The following is a 19,565-nucleotide window of genomic DNA, read 5'->3' as shown; positions in this document are numbered from 1 at the left end:
GGTTTCCTGAACCCACTTGCCTTTCAGCTGTTTTTTTTTCTTTTTTTTAAACAGCTAAGTTCATACCAGTTAAAAAAAACCATCTACAGGACCAAGGCATTCATCTGAGGGACCACGGAAATCACCTCAGGAATTCTCAACTGAGGGAGGGACCATCAGGTATCACCATAGGAAAGAGGGGTGAACAATCCTTCTCTTTCTTTTTTCAAGCAATCCCCAGTAGGAAGATGCACATCCACCATCTGCTGAAATGGGCTGACGACACTGCAGGGGTGTATATACTGTGATGACAGCTTTGCTCTGTTTCCATCTGCTGGTAGAGGTACATAACCCACTGGTTTTGGATTCACCTGTCTGAATGCTATGAATGACCTGTGTCTCCTTCCACGGTAATGACAAGGGCAACAGTGAATCATCACCTCATAAGAAGCGTTTCGAATTTTTGGTTTGTGAGGAGGCTTAGTGCTACCCCTCCTCATGGTTGAAGCTTGGCTATATTTGCCTGTTTTCTTCCAGCTGTAGACCTATCCTAATGAGAGGTCACAGCAGGAGGAGTCTGGATAAAAGAAACAAAGCTTTGGAGACCCACAATTGGATCTCCACCCGTTGGGACACAGTACACAGGCTGGGGATGAACTGGATTCGTGTGGATCTCAGGTATGATTTGCTAGATTTTAAAAGGGCAGTGCATGAGATGAAAAGGAGTTGGATTTGTACAATGCAGCTAGCAGAGACTGCAGTGTACAAATCAACTGCTCCTCTTACAATTTTCATTGCTTACAAGGTCTAAAATTCTTTAAATTTGTCAATTTTACAAAGAATACCTCTGAGTATTTCTGTAACACCACCCCGAAACCCCAACCATCTCCCAAAACCTCACCCCGAAGCAAAGTGCCCCCTTAAAATGGCGCATATATTGAGTGTCAGGCTGAGTCCCATAAAGTCTCTCGCTCTCTCACCTACAGATCGATACTCTAAGACCGCGGTAGAAAGAGTGCGGCATTGCCAGGCGCACCCCTTCCTCCCTGCACGCACAGTTCTCTTCACTTAGCGCTCGATACTCTCTTCTAATTGCATGCAAATGCATGCCGCGGCTGCGAAGCCTGGGTTGCGCGGGCCTAACGCTTCACGGTCGCACTGGTATCTGTTATTTCAAATGTCATTTCAAATGACAGGTACCAGATGTTCCCCCCGATGCTCAGCAAACCTTTCCCCCAGACCCCGCACTCACCTCCCTGGCCCCGTCCGGTCTCCGGTGCAAGCCCCCAGTCCTGTCCCCTCCCCCCCGAAGCAAAAAAAAACCGAAAAAAGTAGCAAGGCTCGGGCCTGCTACGGCTAGTCCCTTCTCCTCTCCTCTCCGATTTCGGCGCTCAAGGCGGCCGGGTGGGTGTGCATTCATCCAGGCAGAGGGAGCTCCTCTGCCTGGATGCACGGCCCGCGCCGGCAGTGAATGAATGCCATGCGATTTCGGCGCTCAAGGCAGTCACATGTGACTGCCTTGAGCGCCGGGCATTCATTCACGGGCATTCATTCCCTGCAGGCGGGGGCTGGATGAAGCACGGCCCCCACCGGCAGTGAATGAATGCCCGTGCGATTGCATGTGACTGCCTTGAGCGCCCGAAATCGCACGCCGAAATCGCACGGCATTCATTCACTGCCGGCGGGGGCCGTGCATTCATCCAGCAGAGGGAGCCGGTGGCCGTTTTCCGCCGCCGGCTCCCTCTGCCTGGATGAATGCACGCCCACCCGGCCGCCCTTGAGCGCCGAAATCGGGAGGAAGGGAGAAGGTACTACCGTAGCAGGCCCGGGCCTTGCTACTTTTTCGGTTTTTGTTTTTTTTTTTGCTTCAGGAGGAGGGGACAGGACTGGGCTGCACCGGGATAACCGGACGGGGCCAGGGCAGGTAAGCAATGTTTTTACACTTTTTTTACACCATTTTTTACACTTATTCCCGTTTAATTTTCGAACACCACACTAACACCAAGTAGAGGGTAGCGGGTAAACTAACACGTTAAGGCCGCGGCAAAATAGCGGGTTACAAAGGAGATAATCTGAGCGCGCGTCACAGTATCGTAGGGGAATAGCTAATTCCTTCATTATACAGCTAATTCCTTCATTTACATATCCTATACATGCTGCGTGCGGAAAGGGTTATGCGTCTGTTTTAAGAAGCGCTAAGGACGCGTGAAACTGGAGACTGTATCGCTGGATCGCCTTACGCGTCCGAATTGTGCACTCCCAGCACGTTACAGACGGGAAATTCTTCAAACCGCACGTTACAGTATCGACCTGCTACTGAGAAGCTGTAGCAAAGTTACTCTGGCTGAGGAAATTAGGATTATGTGCGTCAGTGCTGGCCCTGCCTCTGGAATGCCCTTTTTCACCTACTTTTATGTACACGCGTCTTTTCTAGCTTTTTAAAATTTGCATGGCTCCTATGTGGCTGATTTTGCGCAAGCAAGGCTTTTAAAATCTACCTTATAGGGAATTTTATGCCCAACTGGGATTTTTCTTAACAGTTCACTCCCTGAGGAATAAGCTCTAGCCTAGGGCTGTGTACTGAGGACCCAAACATAGAGGGAAAGGAAGAAGAGTCTACACTGTAAATATCACAGTAGGAGGACAGATATACAGGGAAACAGTTATTTACATGATTGGACATTATTTATTTCTGAAGAATCACAGTAAAATTTAAGTTGAACTTGGTTTGGAGGATGATCCAAGAAGGCGGATCTGAACAGACGCGTGTGAGGCTGCTCGATTCTCAATGAAATGCCGCACACAGCGAGGAGGGAAAGCGCGAGCTAAAAGAACGTGAAGCTTTTGTCCCTGCATCTCCGGTTATTTCTAGTCGGGGGCCCCAATGGATGCCATGTGGTCCGGGGAAGCGCTTTACTCCGGGAGTTGGCTTGCAGCAGGGTGTGTGGGAGGAAGCTGAAACCGCCCCCTGCATGAGCTACAAACAACTTTGTCCCTGGAGGATCGAAGGCCTCCAGAGAACCAGGCAGAGGTGAGACTCTCCGATATATACCTTGTTTGGAGACGAGGAAGAAGAGGCTGGTGGTTCGATGGTGGAGGCTTTCGAGGTCTCGAAAGGAGCCTGCTGGGTTGGAGAGGCTGCGGCCCACATAGTCATTTCAACAGCAGAAGGGGAAGTACCGCTAATTTCTTTACCACCTAAAAAAGATTCAGTTAGACCCCCAATAATGTCTCTGGACACTATATGGGAAGCCGATTCAAACTTTAAATGAGAACTTATTTCAATAGCTTAATCGCATTTGTAGTTATTGTAAAACATATGGATTCCAGTTTAAAATTTTCTTGAAAAAGGAGGTAGAAGAAAAAAAAGAATTTCATACACTTTTGGAAGTGAAATTGAAAGATTCTCTTAAACTTCAACAGAATATTATAACAGAAAATCAGACGCTGTTAAATAAAACAGGGCAGGTGGAAAATCAGATAAGGGGAGAAAAAATCTCAGATTTATTAATATTTCCTAAAGATCCTTTGGTGTTGGCTAGGGACATGTGGAAAAAATATCTTATTCAATCTCTGAAAATTCCTGAATCTGCACTTCCAATGACGTCTAGAGTTTATTATATTCCTCCTTATAAGAAGATTTCTTATATGGGGAAAGGAGTCCAAGTACTTACACCAATATTTCCTGAATTGGATGTTACAAATATCCTGGAACTACACAAAAAGACCAGGTTACACCTTCAAACATTGATTGTGTCCTTTCTGCTTGAATCAGTTAAGGATTGGATATTACGGATGTTTTTTCACCATTGCTCAGAGTCATTTTGGGGTTTAAAAGTTAGTGCATATCCAGACCTTGCTAGGTCTACCCTGCGGTAGGGGATATGATAAAGGTGTATAAAATCATGAGAGGTCTAGAACGGGTAGATGTGAATCGGTTATTTACTCTTTCGGATAGTAGAAAGACTAGGGGGCACTCCATGAAGTTAGCATGGGGCACATTTAAAACTAATCGGAGAAAGTTCTTTTTTACTCAACCCACAATTAAACTCTGGAATTTGTTGCCAGAGGATGTGGTTAGTGCAGTTAGTATAGCTGTGTTTAAAAAAGGATTGGGTAAGTTCTTGGAGGAGAAGTCCATTACCTGCTATTAAGTTCACTTAGAGAATAGCCACTGCCATTAGCAATGGTTACATGGAATAGACTTAGTTTTTGGGTACTTGCCAGGTTCTTATGGCCTGGATTGGCCACTGTTGGAAACAGGATGCTGGGCTTGATGGACCCTTGGTCTGACCCAGTATGGCATTTTCTTATGTTCTTAAGTTCTTGGAGGAGAAGTCCATTACCTGCTATTAAGTTCACTCAGAGAATAGCCACTGCCATTAGCAATGGTTACATGGAATAGACTTAATTTTTGGGTACTTGCCTGGTTCTTATGGCCTGGATTGGCCACTGTTGGAAACAGGATGCTGAGCTTGATGGACCCTTGGTCTGACCCAGTATGGCATTTTCTTATGTTCTTATGCCTTTCGGCCTCTGTAATGCCCCCGCAGTCTTTCAACGACTCATGAATGAAATTCTCCGAGATCTTCTCTATTCCTTTGTGGTCGTATACCTGGATGACATCCTGATCTTTTCCAAAGATCTAGAGTCACATCATACCCATGTCAAGACCGTACTCCAACGCCTGAGAGAGAACCATCTCTACGCCAAGCTGGAAAAATGTATCTTGAGCAAAACCGCCAGCCCTTCTTAGGGTATATCAACTCTGATCGAGGTTTCTCGATGGATGCAGAAAAACCTCAAGGGATTGAGGTTTTTCTGCATCGGCACGGAGACCCACTGGCTGGGTCTCCGTGCCTTGCAATGATTTCTAGGCTTCATGAACTATTATCGAAGCTTTCTTGCCTATTTATTTATTTATTTATTTATTTATTTGGAGTTTCTTATATACCGATAGCCGTTCGCACATCGTATCGGTTTACATACAACTAAAAACTTTTGGGCATAGCCCTTACAAAGAACAGTAACAGAAAAACAATGAACAATAACAGAAAATTACTAACGATATATGTAATTACTTACTCTAAGCAGCAACACTATACACTATACTAACTGCACGAACCACATTCTCTGGCAACAAATTCCAGAGTTTAATTGTGCGTTGAGTAAAAAAGAACTTTCTCCGATTAGTTTTAAATGTGCCCCATGCTAACTTCATGGAGTGTCCCCTAGTCTTTCTACTATCCGAAAGAGTAAATAACTGATTCACATCTACCCGTTCTAGACCTCTCATGATTTTAAACACCTCTATCATATCCCCCCTCAGTCGTCTCTTCTCCAAGCTGAAAAGTCCTAACCTCTTTAGTCTTTCCTCATAGGGGAGTTGTTCCATTCCCCTTATCATTTTGGTAGCCCTTCTCTGTACCTTCTCCATCGCAATTATATCTTTTTTGAGATGCGGCGACCAGAATTGTACACAGTATTCAAGGTGCGGTCTCACCATGGAGCGATACAGAGGCATTATGACATTTTCCGTTTTATTCATCATTCCTTTTCTAATAATTCCCAACATTCTGTTTGCTTTTTTGACTGCCGTAGCACACTGAACCGACGATTTCAATGTGTTATCCACTATGACACCTAGATCTCTTTCTTGGGTTGTAGCACCTAATATGGAACCCAACATTGTGTAATTATAGCATGGGTTATTTTTCCCTATATGCATCACCTTGCACTTATCCACATTAAATTTCATCTGCCATTTGGATGCCCAATTTTCCAGTCTCACAAGGTCTTCCTGCAATTTATCACAATCTGCTTGTGATTTAACTACTCTGAACAATTTTGTGTCATCTGCAAATTTGATTATCTCACTCGTCGTATTGAACAGTAAGGGTCCCAATACAGATCCCTGAGGCACTCCACTGTCCACTCCCTTCCACTGAGAAAATTGCCCATTTAATCCTACTCTCTGTTTCCTGTCTTTTAGCCAGTTTGCAATCCACGAAAGGACATCGCCACCTATCCCATGACTTTTTACTTTTCCTAGAAGCCTCTCATGAGGAACTTTGTCAAACGCCTTCTGAAAATCCAAGTATACTATATCTACCGGTTCACCTTTATCCAAATGTTTATTAACTCCTTCAAAAAAGTGAAGCAGATTTGTGAGGCAAGACTTGCCCTGGGTAAAGACATGCTGACTTTGTTCCATTAAACCATGTCTTTCTATATGTTCTGTGATTTTGATGTTTAGAACACTTTCCACTATTTTTCCTGGCACTGAAGTCAGGCTAACCGGTCTGTAATTTCCCGGATCGCTCCTGGAGCCCTTTTTAAATATTGGGGTTACATTTGCTATCCTCCAGTCTTCAGGTACAATGGATGATTTTAATGATAAGTTACAAATTTTTACTAATAGGTCTGAAATTTCATTTTTTAGTTCCTTCAGAACTCTGGGGTGTATACCATCCGGTCCAGGTGATTTACTACTCTTCAGTTTGTCAATCAGGCCTACCACATCTTCTAGGTTCACCGTGATTTGATTCAGTCCATCTGAATCATTACCCATGAAAACCTCCATTACCGGTACCTCCCCAACGTCCTCTTCAGTAAACACCGAAGCAAAGAAATCATTTAATCTTTCCGCGATGGCCTTATCTTCTCTAAGTGCCCCTTTAACCCCTCAATCATCCAACTGACTCCCTCACAGGCTTTTTGCTTCAGATATATTTTAAAAAGTTTTTACTGTGAGTTTTTGCCTCTACAGCCAACTTCTTTTCAAATTCTCTCTTAGCCTGTCTTATCAATGTCTTACATTTAACTTGCCAATTTTTATGCTTTATCCTATTTTCTTCTGTTGGATCCTTCTTCCAATTTTTGAATGAAGATCTTTTGGCTAAAATAGCTTCTTTCACCTCCCCTTTTAACCATGCCGGTAATCGTTTTGCCTTCTTTCCACATGTCTTAATGTGTGGAATACATCTGGACTGTGCTTCTAGAATGGTATTTTTTAACAATGACCACGCCTCTTGGACATTTTTTACTTTTGTAGCTGCTCCTTTCAGTTTTTTTCTAACAATTTTTCTCATTTTATCAAAGTTTCCCTTTTGAAAGTTTAGCACGAGAGTCTTGGATTTGCACACTGTTCCTTTTCCAGTCATTAAATCAAATTTGATCATATTATGATCACTATTGCCAAGCGGCCCCACCACCGTTACCCTCTCACCAAGTCCTGTGCTCCACTGAGAATTAGATCTAAAATTGCTCCCTCTCTCGTCGGTTCCTGAACCAATTGCTCCATAAAGATATCATTTATTCCATCCAGAAACGTTATCTCTCTAGCGTGACCCGATGATACATTTACCCAGTCTATATTGGGGTAATTGAAGTCTCCCATTATTACTGCATTATTCGGCATCACGATGTACTCATAGTGGCCATCCCTAGTGTTGAATGCGGTCTTCCAAATATCTTCTGGTTGGATGTGTACGAGATTGTACGCGCCCCGGAGGACAACTTCATGAAGATACACGCCCCTTGGAGGCAGTCAAACAGCTCGCTGATGAGGGGCAATGGGTATTGATCCTTTCGGGTTATGGCGTTGAGCCCTTTGTAATCAGTGCACGGACGCAAGCCTCCATTCTTCTTGATGAAAAAGAAACCTGCTCCTGTGGGAGAGTCAGAGGGTCTAATGAAACCTTTTTCTAAGTTTTCTTTAATGTACTCGGACATGGCTAGGGTTTCTGGACGAGACAACGGATAGGTTCTGCCCTTAGGAGGCATCGTGCCAGGCAGAAGTTCTATTGGCCAATTTAGCTTGTGCAGAGGAGGTAACATGTCTGCCTTTTGCTTCGAGAACACATCCTCGTTGGTAACCCAGTAAGAGCGGTGGACTTTAGGACGGTTACAACTGGAGACACTTGTCTTAGATAGGTCTTCTGACACTTGGGACCCCATTGCACCAACTGAAGGGAGTGCCAATCGAATTGAGGTCCATGCGTCTGGAGCCAGGGCAGCCCCAGGATGACTGGATGTGTACAGCGCTTCAGAACGTAGAAGGACATCTCCTCTTCATGGAGGGTTCCCACCGTGAGGTGGATGGGCACCGTTCGGTGAGTGATGAGTCCTGGGAGATGTTCCCCTTGGATGGACGCGATGCGGAGGGACACCTCTAAGGTCTGTAGAGGGATGTTCAGAAGCTTGACGATGTTATCCATGATGAAACTGCCACTTGCCCCAGTATCGACAAGGGCAGTGGTGGCAAAGGTACCAGACTCGGTACACAGAGAAACTGGAAGCAGAAGTTGGGGGCCGGAGACAGTAGCGCCCAAGGAAGATGGCTTGCAGACAATCTTCTTGCCACTCAAGCTCAGTAGCCAGGGTCCTGAATTCCACCGTATACTCGGAGAGGGTTTTAGACCCTTGACAGAGGTGGAGAAGATTATGACTGGTTACTGCTTGATGGCCTGGGTCTCCAAAGGTCCACTTGAACACTATGACAACTGGGAGAGCATGGGGTCAGAATGTTCCCCCATAAGGGAGAAGCCCATGCTAAGGCCTTTCCATCTAGATGGGAAAGGATGAAGGTCACTTTTGTGGCCTCCTTCAGGAATAAGGAGGGTTGCAATGCAAAATGCATAAAGCACTGGTTGAGGAAGCCTCGATAGAGGCATGGATCCCCGTTACATCAGGGAGGTGCTGGCAGAACCAGTGATGCTCTGGGTAGAAGGTTGGCCGAGAGGCCCACTGGGTTGACCAATGCTGTATCTCGCAACTGGGCATGAAGCTCTTCAACCAAAGATGCCAGTGACGCCAAGACATGTTGCTGCTCTTGGACCGTTGCGGCCAGCCCTGGTAAGGCCTGGGAGGCGGGAGACTCCACCGAGTCCATGGCCTTGGCAACCTGTTGCGCATGGAGGTGGACCCTTGTCCTGGGGCAGTGTAGTTTGGCTCCCTGGTCGGAACCAGGAAGCTCCTGCCACCAGGAGGCGGAGCACAATAGGAGACAGAAGCTAGCTGGAGCTTCACCACTGGAAGCCCTTGGGGACCCAGGCCGCTTGGGCCTCGCAGGGTCTCCCAGAAAGGAAGTTCAAAGTTGTGCCCACCAGGATCAAGGGTGCGCGTTCAACGTCAGGTGTGGAGGCCTGAGGGATCAAGGAAGGCCAGAACAGAGTCTGAGATGACAAGGCTAGGAGCAGGGCCAGAATCAAGGAAGCAAGGTCAGTGGAAGAAGAGGTCCAGTTCCAAAGGTCAGTCCGAGAGTAGTCAGCCAAAGCAGGGGTCAAGTTCCAAAGGTCAGTCCGAGTGTAGTCAGCGAAAGCAGGGGTCAAGTTCCGAAGGTCAGTCCGAGAGTAGTCAGCGAAAGCAGGGGTCAGGTTCCAGAAGTCAGACGTGGTCAAAGGCAGGCAGAGGTCAGTATCCAGGCAGCGATCAATGTAGTCAAGGCAGGCAGAGGCCAGTACCAGAGAGTCAGTCCAAAAGGTACTACCTGGGGAGATGTGGAACAGGAGGACGCTGGAACAAGGCTGGAACAAAACTGGAATGTGGAGGCAAACTTAGTACACATACGGTGTCGACCAGATTGCCAAGGCAAGGAAGTGCAGGCAGGCACTTCCTTATATGCTGCAATCAATCAGGGCACACCGCAGGGCTAGGACCCGCCCCTGGCCCTACAAGGGAGCGGGTGGGGCCGACACCACGGAGGACACCGATCCCCGCCGTGAGGCCTGGTGCGCGGAGGAAGGCCCGGTGACCACCGCTGCGGGACGCTGAGGCCTGGAGGTTCTGGCGGCTGCTGCTGGGGGAGGCCGCCCCAGGACCTGCAGGAGAGTTGGAAAGATGAGCAGGCCCGAGTGTGGGCGGGGCACGCAACATACCCAATTGAGGAGAAAATTATTTCTTCAATTGAGACCTCAGGTTTTACAACTGGGAGCTTTTTTCCTACTGAAATTCCCAAGTAAATGTGTAATTAAGTATCAGAGTAATACATATATGTTTTTTTCTCCTCAACAGCTTTCTGATTTTTTGAAAGAGGAAATGTCTTCTTTTACTAGTTCTTCTCCTATGGCTACTGAATGAGTGCAGGTTAGGTTGTAGTTTTACTCGATAATAAACACAGCTTCCTATTATCAGATCCCTATTTCCTTAATATTGTTAGTTAACTATGCCTGAGTTTGTGCTTGGATCCCTATCTGGAAGAGGACTTTATATGCAGAATACTTTGATGTAATATTGTAATTTCCTTTGTATTTGTTTATATTTTTTTCCTGTCTTTTCTTTTATACGTTTTTCTGCTTGCAAATCAAGTCTGTTGCTTGAAATGTAATGAGAAAATTCAAAATTTAAAAAAACAAAAAATTTTAAGTTGAACACCCAAACTGTGTCCTGCCTGTTTCTGCAGCACCATCACATAGAAGATACAGTAACACAGACCTAGAGGGATTTCACTACACTGCTTGGGCCTTGAAAGTTAGCCTTTCCCCAATAGAAAAGAACTCACCTCTTGGGACCCTGAGAATTGGGGAAGGGTCAGAAAAATTAGCCCCAAAAATAAATTTGTATGGATCCTTTGTGATACTGCCCTCCTAAAAAAGGGTTACATATGAACAAAAACATAACATGCAATACACATGAAGTGATTCTCCCATTACACTTAACATTGAGAAGGACATTTTTAGAGTCTTATGCCTGGTACTGCGCCTCACACTTAAAGATATGGAAAAACTGTAAAAGGTTTAGAGGAGAACAAAAAGCAATTATAAGCTTGCAAATTATGAACAAAGGCAAGTTAAATGAGCTGTATTATTTACCATGGAAAAGAGGAGAATGAGGGTAACTGGACAGCATGCAGGAAAAGATGACATAATGACGGCTGGGAAGAGTTAGTTTAGACACATGGAGGACTTTCTAAATTGTGAGGTTCATCATCATCTGGATTCCCTCAAAATCGAGCCTGAGGAATGTGGAAGTCAAGATTTGTGAGTATACAAGATGACTAATAAGAGTAATCCTTGAACCACTTATTTTATTACAGTGACAGCATACAGTATATTGTTATCTGTAGTAATAATGCAGCTTCAACATTAGAGGAACACAGTTTGTTCATTTGTCTTGCCAGATAATGCCAAGAATTTTCTGTAAACAGCGCCGATGGAACATCTCAAGTGCCTTTAGGTGTCTACTATATGTTGTCCAGGCCTCAGTGCCATACAGAAGTGTAGGGATGATGACAGCATTATAAACCATTATTTTGGTAGCTGTTCTAATGTCATGGATATTAAAGACTCTCTTAGTCGATCAAAGACTTCACTGGCTTTAGCAATATGATGTTGGATCTCCTCATCTATCTCTACTTTGAGTGACAAATTACTGCCAACATAAGGGAAATATTCCACATTCTCCAGTAAAGTTCCAAGACCCTGATTGAAAGAGCAGATGATGGTTAACAGGGAGTTGACAAATAGTACTTTTGTTTTCTTGGTATTAAGTGTGATCCCCATCCTAGCAGATGACAATCTTTGCACATAACATAAATGTATATAACACAAAATAAAATAAACCATTAAAAATAGCAATAGGATCACTAGCCCAGTAGACAAATTATTTAGCAACCATAACAACAGAGATAACAGAAACAGAGACCAGTAAGTTATGACCAATGTTATCATCCCAATGGCCCATGTTTGTTGAAAGAAAAGGCATTTTAACTTTTTTTTTCTAAATTACATATAGTCCATTTCTTGGTAGAGTTCAAGAGAAAAGCACTCCAGCGAGCTGGAACAGCAATAGAAAGAGAGCTAGTAGATGTCTCTGTCAGACTCTCAGTGAGGAAATATAAGGGTCTTTTCCCCTGAGTGGCTATACACTTTAGTGCTTTCATTAAGTAATTAGAGCCAGCCCCCTTAATAGCTTTAAAGATCAAAGCACAAATTTTAAACTGAACTCTGCAAGAAATGGCGAGTCAGTATATGGGAAATATGATCATAACTACATCCTGCAAGGCTGCTGTAGAACCTGAACTAATGAGCTTAGGAGGCCCAGATTGCTAGTATTACGTTAAGGAATACATAATTCTCAAAGCATCCCGCAGAAGGAATTGCATTAATCATCTATCAAGTTTCACTTTATAAAAGACAGTTCAAGCAGCTATCCTAATATGGGCCTTCATAGTGAGAATGACTCTCAGGTTTCTAACCTGCATGATATAAATAAAAAAGCATTAAGAGATTTTATCCTTTTTTGAAAACCTTAGGGCCAGATTTTATAACATGTGCGTGGGCGTAGATTTGTGCGCGCAACCCGGCACGCACACATCTACACCCGATTTTATAACATGCACGCGCAGCTGCGCGCATGTTATAAAATCCGGGGTCGGTGCGCGCAAGGGGATGCACACTTGTGCACGCCGAGCCCTAGGGGAGCCCCCGATGGCATTCCCCATTCCCCCCGCCTCCCCCCCCCCACTTTCCCCTCCCTTCTCCCTATCTAACCCGCTCCCCAGCCCTACCTAAATCCCCACCTTTATTTTATGATTGACGCCTGCCTCTGGGCAGGCGTAGGCTGCGCGCGCCGGAGAGGCCTCAGTCCCGCCCTCACCCCGCCCACTCCCTGCCCATTTTTTCAAGCCCCTGGACATAGGCTCAGCATGCAGGAGGGTTTTAAAAGGATTACGTGTGTAACCCTTTTAAAATCCGCCCCTTAGTCTTTAAAACAGTTATTCCAGGCATCAGTTTACCTTTTATTCGGATTATTGCAATGGCCTGTGCATTGGTCTTCCAGAAAGGCCAATGCACAGGCTTCTATTTTTCATGTTTTATTTTTATTTCATTGGCTTCCTATTAACATACATATTCAGTTTAAGATCTTTTGGTTATAATATTTTGTATATTGAGAGGTATTGGGCCTGAATAGTTATATAAAAAATTAGAATGGTATTTTCCTAGAAAACAACTAAGGTCAAATCTGTGGATATGCTCTTGTACTTTTTCAACGATGGCACCCTCTCTCTAGAATTTGTTTCCTGGTGATAATGATAGATTGGAACAGTACAGCTGGGTAGACCTGGAGAGAAAATGTGGTACTTGGGTGCTATTATGATTGTGCAGTGGTATTAATGCTTTTGATTTAATTTAATATGTTCTTTTAAATTTTGTGTAGTGGTAAATGTTTTTATGAATTATGTTTTAATGTGTTTGATGTTGTGAACTATGCAAGTTTGTTTGCACACTGCCTTGGATGATCTTTGTATCAGGGATACAGTTAAGAATTTTGAAATAAATAAAATAAAAATAACCTCCAACAGGAGAGGTAGAAACACTTCTCACAGTTGCAGTTAAGCTGATAAGTCAAGAGCTAAGGTGTGCCTGATCTCCACAGCTTCTGTTTTTTTTTTAAGTGAGTTTTCAGCATCTGCTCCTCTTACCACCTGGAACAACCTCTCTATCATCCATAAGCGCTTAATGCAAACTGAGCTCCACAGCGCCACATTGATTGAATATTTAAAGCAACAACACATACCACAAAGATTACATATCCTCAAAGAACCTAAGGTCTATTGTGAACATACTGACTTTATGGATAACTGCCCCGCTATTTTAAACAAATGCTCTATGGACTTAATGTTGACTGTGGAACAGGATGACAAGATGGTTATTGAATTACGTGAACAATCAACTCATCTTTTAGATACCATCAAGAAAGAAACGGTCCTTGATTTATTTGACACCTCCTACACTGATTTCAAGAGCTCAATGCAGAAGTTTCAGATCGAACTAAAAGCCTTTAAAATAAAGAAATTTAGGAGGAGTGAGGGAGATTATAAAAGGGCCTTATTTATCCATGGCTTTTGAACACAAAACACAGAAGAAGGTTACATTTGATCTACCTTCCGATGGGTCTTCAGGCAGTGATGAAGATAGTTCGCCGGAATCATCATCTTTTTTAAGGTGTTCTCCTCTGCACAGATGCTGGCAGTTCAGACCACCATCCATGTCGGAATGGGAGCGACCTTTGTCTGACACATTTGCAGATGCCACCACAGACAATTCTCAGGTGAGCAGTTCTTCTGTTATTAACATTTCCAAATGTAAGCGTATTGAATGTCCATTAAGGGATTCTTGATCAGGGGGTTTTGTCCCCATGCACATTCATGACCCTTTTCGCTTTCAATGTCAATTTTTCAAATGAGCTTGTCAATTACAACAGAAATTATTTTTTTGAAAATAATCCTTTAGTCTCCTTCAATACATCGTTGGTTATAAACCTATCAAATTGGACCCCTCCTGGACCTGTTGATCCTATGTTATACACTTTCCAGGCCAAAGTCTCATGGTGATCCTCGGGTTGGGCCACTGCATCACTGATTTTATCACCAAACAGGTTCTCTCCTGTACCGGGGAGGTCTACCAATTTGTCTTGTACCTCAGGACGAAGGTCTGAGGCTTTAAGCCAGGCCCAGCGTCTGGCGCTACTGCCAGCTGCTGAGATTCTTGAGGCCGTTTCGAAGGCATCATAAGCCGCCCTCACCTTGTGCTTTCCGGCTTCCAACCCCTTTTGGAATATGGAGTCCAGACCCTCCTGAAACTGCTATGGCAGGGTTTCCGAAAACTCTTGGACTATGCTGGTATGCCGCTAAGCAAGCAACCAGCATAGACCCCTGGAAAACCCATCGACCAAGGGCATCTAGGGCTCTTTGGTATTTTCCTGGAGGGGCAGAGGAATGAGGGTGGGGCCTCTTGGCCTTCTTTTGGGCTGACTCTACCACCACGGACTGGTGCAGGAACTGGATTTTTTGAAAACCTAGGGCCTGTTGTACTAGGTACATGGCATCGGTCTTTTTATTGACTGGAGACACAGTACCAGGATGTTCCCAAGAAGGTATAGGAGGTCTAGGAGAACCTCATGGAATGGGATAGCCATGACCTCTTTTGGAGCATCCATAAACTGTAGGACCTCCAACATCTTGTGGCGGCATCTTCCCCTCTGTTGCAAGTTGGAAGGTTATTGTCGCCGCCATTTCCTTTATGAAGCTAGCAAAGGAGAGGTCTTCCGGGGGTGAGCACTGTCTCTCTTCCGGGGAAGAAGGTTCTGAAAGAAGGTCCTCTGAAGCCTCAGAAGAATGGTCTGAGGAGGCGTCACCCCATGGGTCTTCGGGGGCCTCTTCTTCACCAGGGAGGTACCTGTGTCGAGGAGAGAGGGTCAACCCCAGAATACGGGGAGCAGGCACCAATGGACGGTAAGGTGGCAACGACGATCGTGGTGCTGGCACTAAGGGGACCGGGACCTGAGAGGGACACTGGGGCACCGAAAGGACCGATGGTCCATGTACAGGATTCGGCATCGGTTGTCCTGCCGCATCTTCCTCCTCCGAGGAGTCCGGGATCGGGATGGAAACCAGAGGAGGTATCGGTGTAGTTGGCTGGGCACAGGAGGCCTGGCTGGTATGGGCTGCGTCGGCAGAGTACCAAGGAGGACGTCCAGCTTTTCCAGAAGGAGTGCCAACATGGATGTCGCCGGTTCCGAAGCTGGTATGGGGGCCAGTGGCGATTGAAAACCTCGAAGGGCGTTGAGCACTGCCTGTTGGACCATGCTGTCTAACTTCGCCTGGAATGAGGGTGTGGAGAGAACCGACCCTGGAGGAGGAGGCAGGCTAGGCATCACCAGAGCATCCATGGGATTCCGTGGGGGCTCAGTGCCCGTCACTGTTATCAGTGGGGAACATCTCAGGCTCCCAGGTCCAGAGGAGGATGGGGGCTCCTCTCCTCAGGGCCTCTTTGGAGGAGGCTCAGTCAAGGCCGATGCCACTCTGGTGTTGGTGCCGACACCGGACGTAGATGGGTGTCGTGCCAGTGGCAATGTTTTCCATGGTTCTCGGCCCAGTCTTTCTTCAGCACCAAGGATGATGATGCGGAAGCCTTGGAATGGGTCGATGCCGATGAAGTTCGGTCTCCTGCTCCTCGGTTCTCCCAGCGGGGCTTCGATTGAGAGGGACCAGAATCAGGTGGACCCCTCTTGACCCGATGTACCCATCACCGGAGTCGATGGAGCAGGTTGCTTAGGCCCAAACAAGTGCTCCATCTTCTCCAGGTGGGCGCGCTGGCCTTTGGGGGTCATCTGGGTGCAGCTCGAACATCGACGGATGTCATGGGAAGGCCCGAGGCAGAGGTCCGTTGTGCGGGTCCATTATGGACATAGTTCATGGGCACTCAGGGCACTTCCTAAACCCGGTCGCCATGGTAAAAATAGGTGGTGTGCGGTTGGTGACTGGTCACCGTGAGGAGAATAAATAGGAACCGACTGCAAAAATGCAAAGTGAACTCACTGAAAACGTCAGAGTAGTCGATGCGCAATGGGAGACCTTGGCACGGGATAGACAGTGAAGGTTAACTTCAAAAAATTTCCGTGAGGAATATAGTGAGAAAAAACTCACACAGAGCTCCTAGAACTGTGAGGCAAATGTTACGTGGAATAAAAGAGACTGAAGGGGGATCCCGTGTAGCCACAGGGTTGGTGGCATGCTGAGCATGCTCAGTATGCTCAGTGTGCCAAAGTTCTAGAAACTTTGACAAAAGTATTCCGTGACAGGGCTCCATTTGAAGATGTCACCCATCTGGGAGGACTACCATCCTGCTTATCCTGGGAGAAATTTGGTGAATAGCAAACAATTTTAAATCTTGCTCCACCTGGTACATCTTAACCTAATGTTCAACTAAGGGGCTTGTTCTTTATTTGTGCGTAAGCAACTATTTATTTTATTTATTTAGAGATTTTTTATATACCGCGGCACGTTGCTAACATCACCTCGGTTTACAATGAACCATAATTCAGCAACAAGCTTTACAATCAATTGAGAATAGAACAATGCGAATCCCTACTGCACATTTAGTTTGACCTATATAAATTGAATTACAAGGACATACCGCCGCATACACTACTTGTGTTGACCTGCATGTATAATATCCATTGAGTTTGTATTCTCGGATCAAATTAGGATGCTTAAATACTGATATATTTAATCTGTGTGCGCATACTGAGCAAGATCCACATGGGAACTGGCCCCTCAGAACCTCACTATCATTTCGAGGACTAACAAGATTGGAGAAAACTAACCAGTCCTGGAGAGATCTATATTTTTGAATAGCAAAAACTGGAAGTTCTCTAAACAATTTGTCCCCTTCCAAAATATACCAATGTTTTCATGGGCTGCTTTGCATAATCCTGGATGAAGGCACAAGGTGTTTTTGGTGTATGAAGTGAATTTGAAGTACCGGTACTTAGTTTTTGTATAAAATTTGTATAAAAATGTTAGTTCTTCTCTCTCCCGGTGCCCTGTTAGCCTGAAATTTATCTCTTCATGTTCATTGTTTTATGTAAAGCCTGTTCGCTGCATTCAGTTTTCATGTAAACCGATGAGATGTTCCCAACGACCGTCGGTATATAAAATGTTTAAATAAATAAATAAATCAATAAATAAATAAATAAATAAAGGTCAAAACATGCCAATGAAGGAGTAGCCAAAAGAACTCCAGGATAAGGCTATTCAAAGGTACAGATGAGGGAAGGCTGTAAGAAAATGTCAGTGTTTTTGAATATTCCTTGGAGTATTGTCAGCTCCATTATTGCAAAGTGGAAACAGTTGGCATCTACAAGATACTGCCACGATCAGGCAAGTCCCTCCAAGGTCAGAAGCCATGAATTAAGGACACTGCACTTTTCTAAAGTAATCTAAAGATTACTTTAGAAAAGCTACAGAGGTCTCCAGCTGAGAAAGGGGAAAATATTGATTTTTCAACAATGTCATATTACGATCTGAGGCTCACAGGTCGACCCCTTGAGCCACTGTGCTTACCCCACTACCATACTTTCCCCCCTTTTCTCGCTCTTATTCCCAGTTATTTATTTCCCTTTTTTATTGTAACTGTCACTCTCCTTACAATGCTCTTGTTACAGTTGTTTGAGTTATCTCTTTTCTTGCACACTTTGTTAAATGTAAACCGGTTTGATGTGATCCATGTCACGAAAGCTGGTATAGTAAAAATAATAAATAAATAAATAAAATAAAAATAATGCAGGCCTCCCCTCCCAATGCGGTTCGAATGCTGCCAGTATGCAACCATCTTCAACAGCCTTTCTGGATCTCCCTAGGTGTATAAGTGACTCATATGTGTTAAAGGGGCCGCAGTGGAAAGGTCCCTGTGGCACCCTTTGATGACATCACAGGCCTTCCAGATATAAGGCAACTCAAGACGCTGCCTAAATGCCTCAACAACAGGTTTCCTGGTGTTTTGTGTGTCCCAGTGCATGTTGCTAATTCTCCTGTGTCTTGTTCCTGCCTTGTTCTCGTGATCCCTTGCTCGTCTTGTTCAAAGCTTGATTTGTCCATGTCCTGCCCTAGCCTTACCTTATCTGTCTTGTCTCTTCCTGTTCTCCTTGGCTTGACTTCCTGGATTCTGACCCTGACCTTTCCTGATTGCTGCCTGGACCTGACCTTCTGCTTTAGAACCTTGACTTCTCTGCTGCCTGCCCTGACCTCTGACCTGTTACCTGCCTCTGCTATATGTTGCCTGCACCGACCCCTGGCCCAGCATCTGTATCTGCTGTCTACCTCCTGTCCTGATCATCACCTAGATATGGACCCTAGTATCTGGATTGCCTTAGGCATCTGTTACGTTCACCGGCTCACCTGACACCTTGGAGCCTGGTCCCTGCGGCTGCTCTGCACAGCTTGGAACACAAAGATCCATGCAGCCAAAGATGCTACAGTCACATGCCAAACGCCTCCTTTTAAAGGGCCCGTGGCGGGAACATAGCCACGGTGCCCTTGGATCATGTCAGCTGCTTTAGGTCTTATAAGGCCCATTCTCTCTGTCATATGACACCTCAGCAATGGGTCGACTATCTTCGGACAGTATGAGTTGCTGTTCCAGTCTTGTCTGTGCATCTTTCAGCCTTGATGTCATCTACCAGCCTCGTCTTCAGCCTGTTCAGCCTTGTCTTCATCTTTCAGCCTTGCTTTCATGTCTTCAGCCCAGCCTTGTCTTTGTCTCTTTGGCCCTTGCCTCACCTTCATCCCTCTGGCCTTTCCTTGTCATATCTCTCTTATCCCTGGATGGATTACCAGTATTGACTGCTGCCTGGACTCTCATTATCTCTGCCTGACACCTGCCAATGACCATGGCATAGACTCTTGTTATCCCTGCCTACCACATTGCCTCCGCGCTCAATCTGTCTCCATATTTACTCTTCAGTCTGCATCCCATAGTCTGCCACCTAAGACCTGCCGATTCCCGGAACCCAAAGGCTCAACCTGAAGAGAAAGAGGTTGGTACAGGCGAAGCTCCAGCTCAGTCTCTGCACTGTATGCTCCGCCAGTTGGCAGTGAGGATCTACAAGACCTTCCCTGTAGGTTGTGTCAAATTCACCCCAACACAAAGGTCCACAATCCTAACACCACCTAAGTGTTGCCAGCTGCCAGAACCCAAGGGCTCAATCTGCAGGGAAGGTGGCTGGTATAGGCGAAGCTCCAGCCGGTCCCACCACAGGGCTTCTCTGCCAGCTGTTGGTGTGGGTCTAGTGGGCTTGTTTGC

General features: G+C 45.5%; 1 protein-coding gene across 5 annotated transcripts in view; it reads right to left on the bottom strand.

The window, feature by feature from the left end:
- The window catches only part of MAPK15 (mitogen-activated protein kinase 15), a 362,466-nt gene that overhangs the window by 61,119 nt on the left and 281,782 nt on the right, over positions 1-19,565 (bottom strand). Inside the window, exon 13 of one of the 5 annotated variants that reach the window (XM_029592336.1) lies at positions 11,021-11,399. The exons of the other annotated variants lie outside the window; for them this stretch is intronic. Within the exon in view, the coding sequence (XP_029448196.1) occupies positions 11,226-11,399 (174 nt within the window). The 3' untranslated portion in view covers positions 11,021-11,225. Of the gene's footprint in view, positions 1-11,020; positions 11,400-19,565 lie in introns of those variants that run through there. 5 annotated transcript variants of the gene reach the window in all.

Source organism: Rhinatrema bivittatum, chromosome 2 (assembly GCF_901001135.1).
Source record: "Rhinatrema bivittatum chromosome 2, aRhiBiv1.1, whole genome shotgun sequence".
NCBI classification, from domain to species: domain Eukaryota; kingdom Metazoa; phylum Chordata; class Amphibia; order Gymnophiona; family Rhinatrematidae; genus Rhinatrema; species Rhinatrema bivittatum.
The sequence above is the reverse complement of the archived record's forward strand: the minus strand, read 5'-3'. Positions and strand labels throughout refer to the sequence as shown.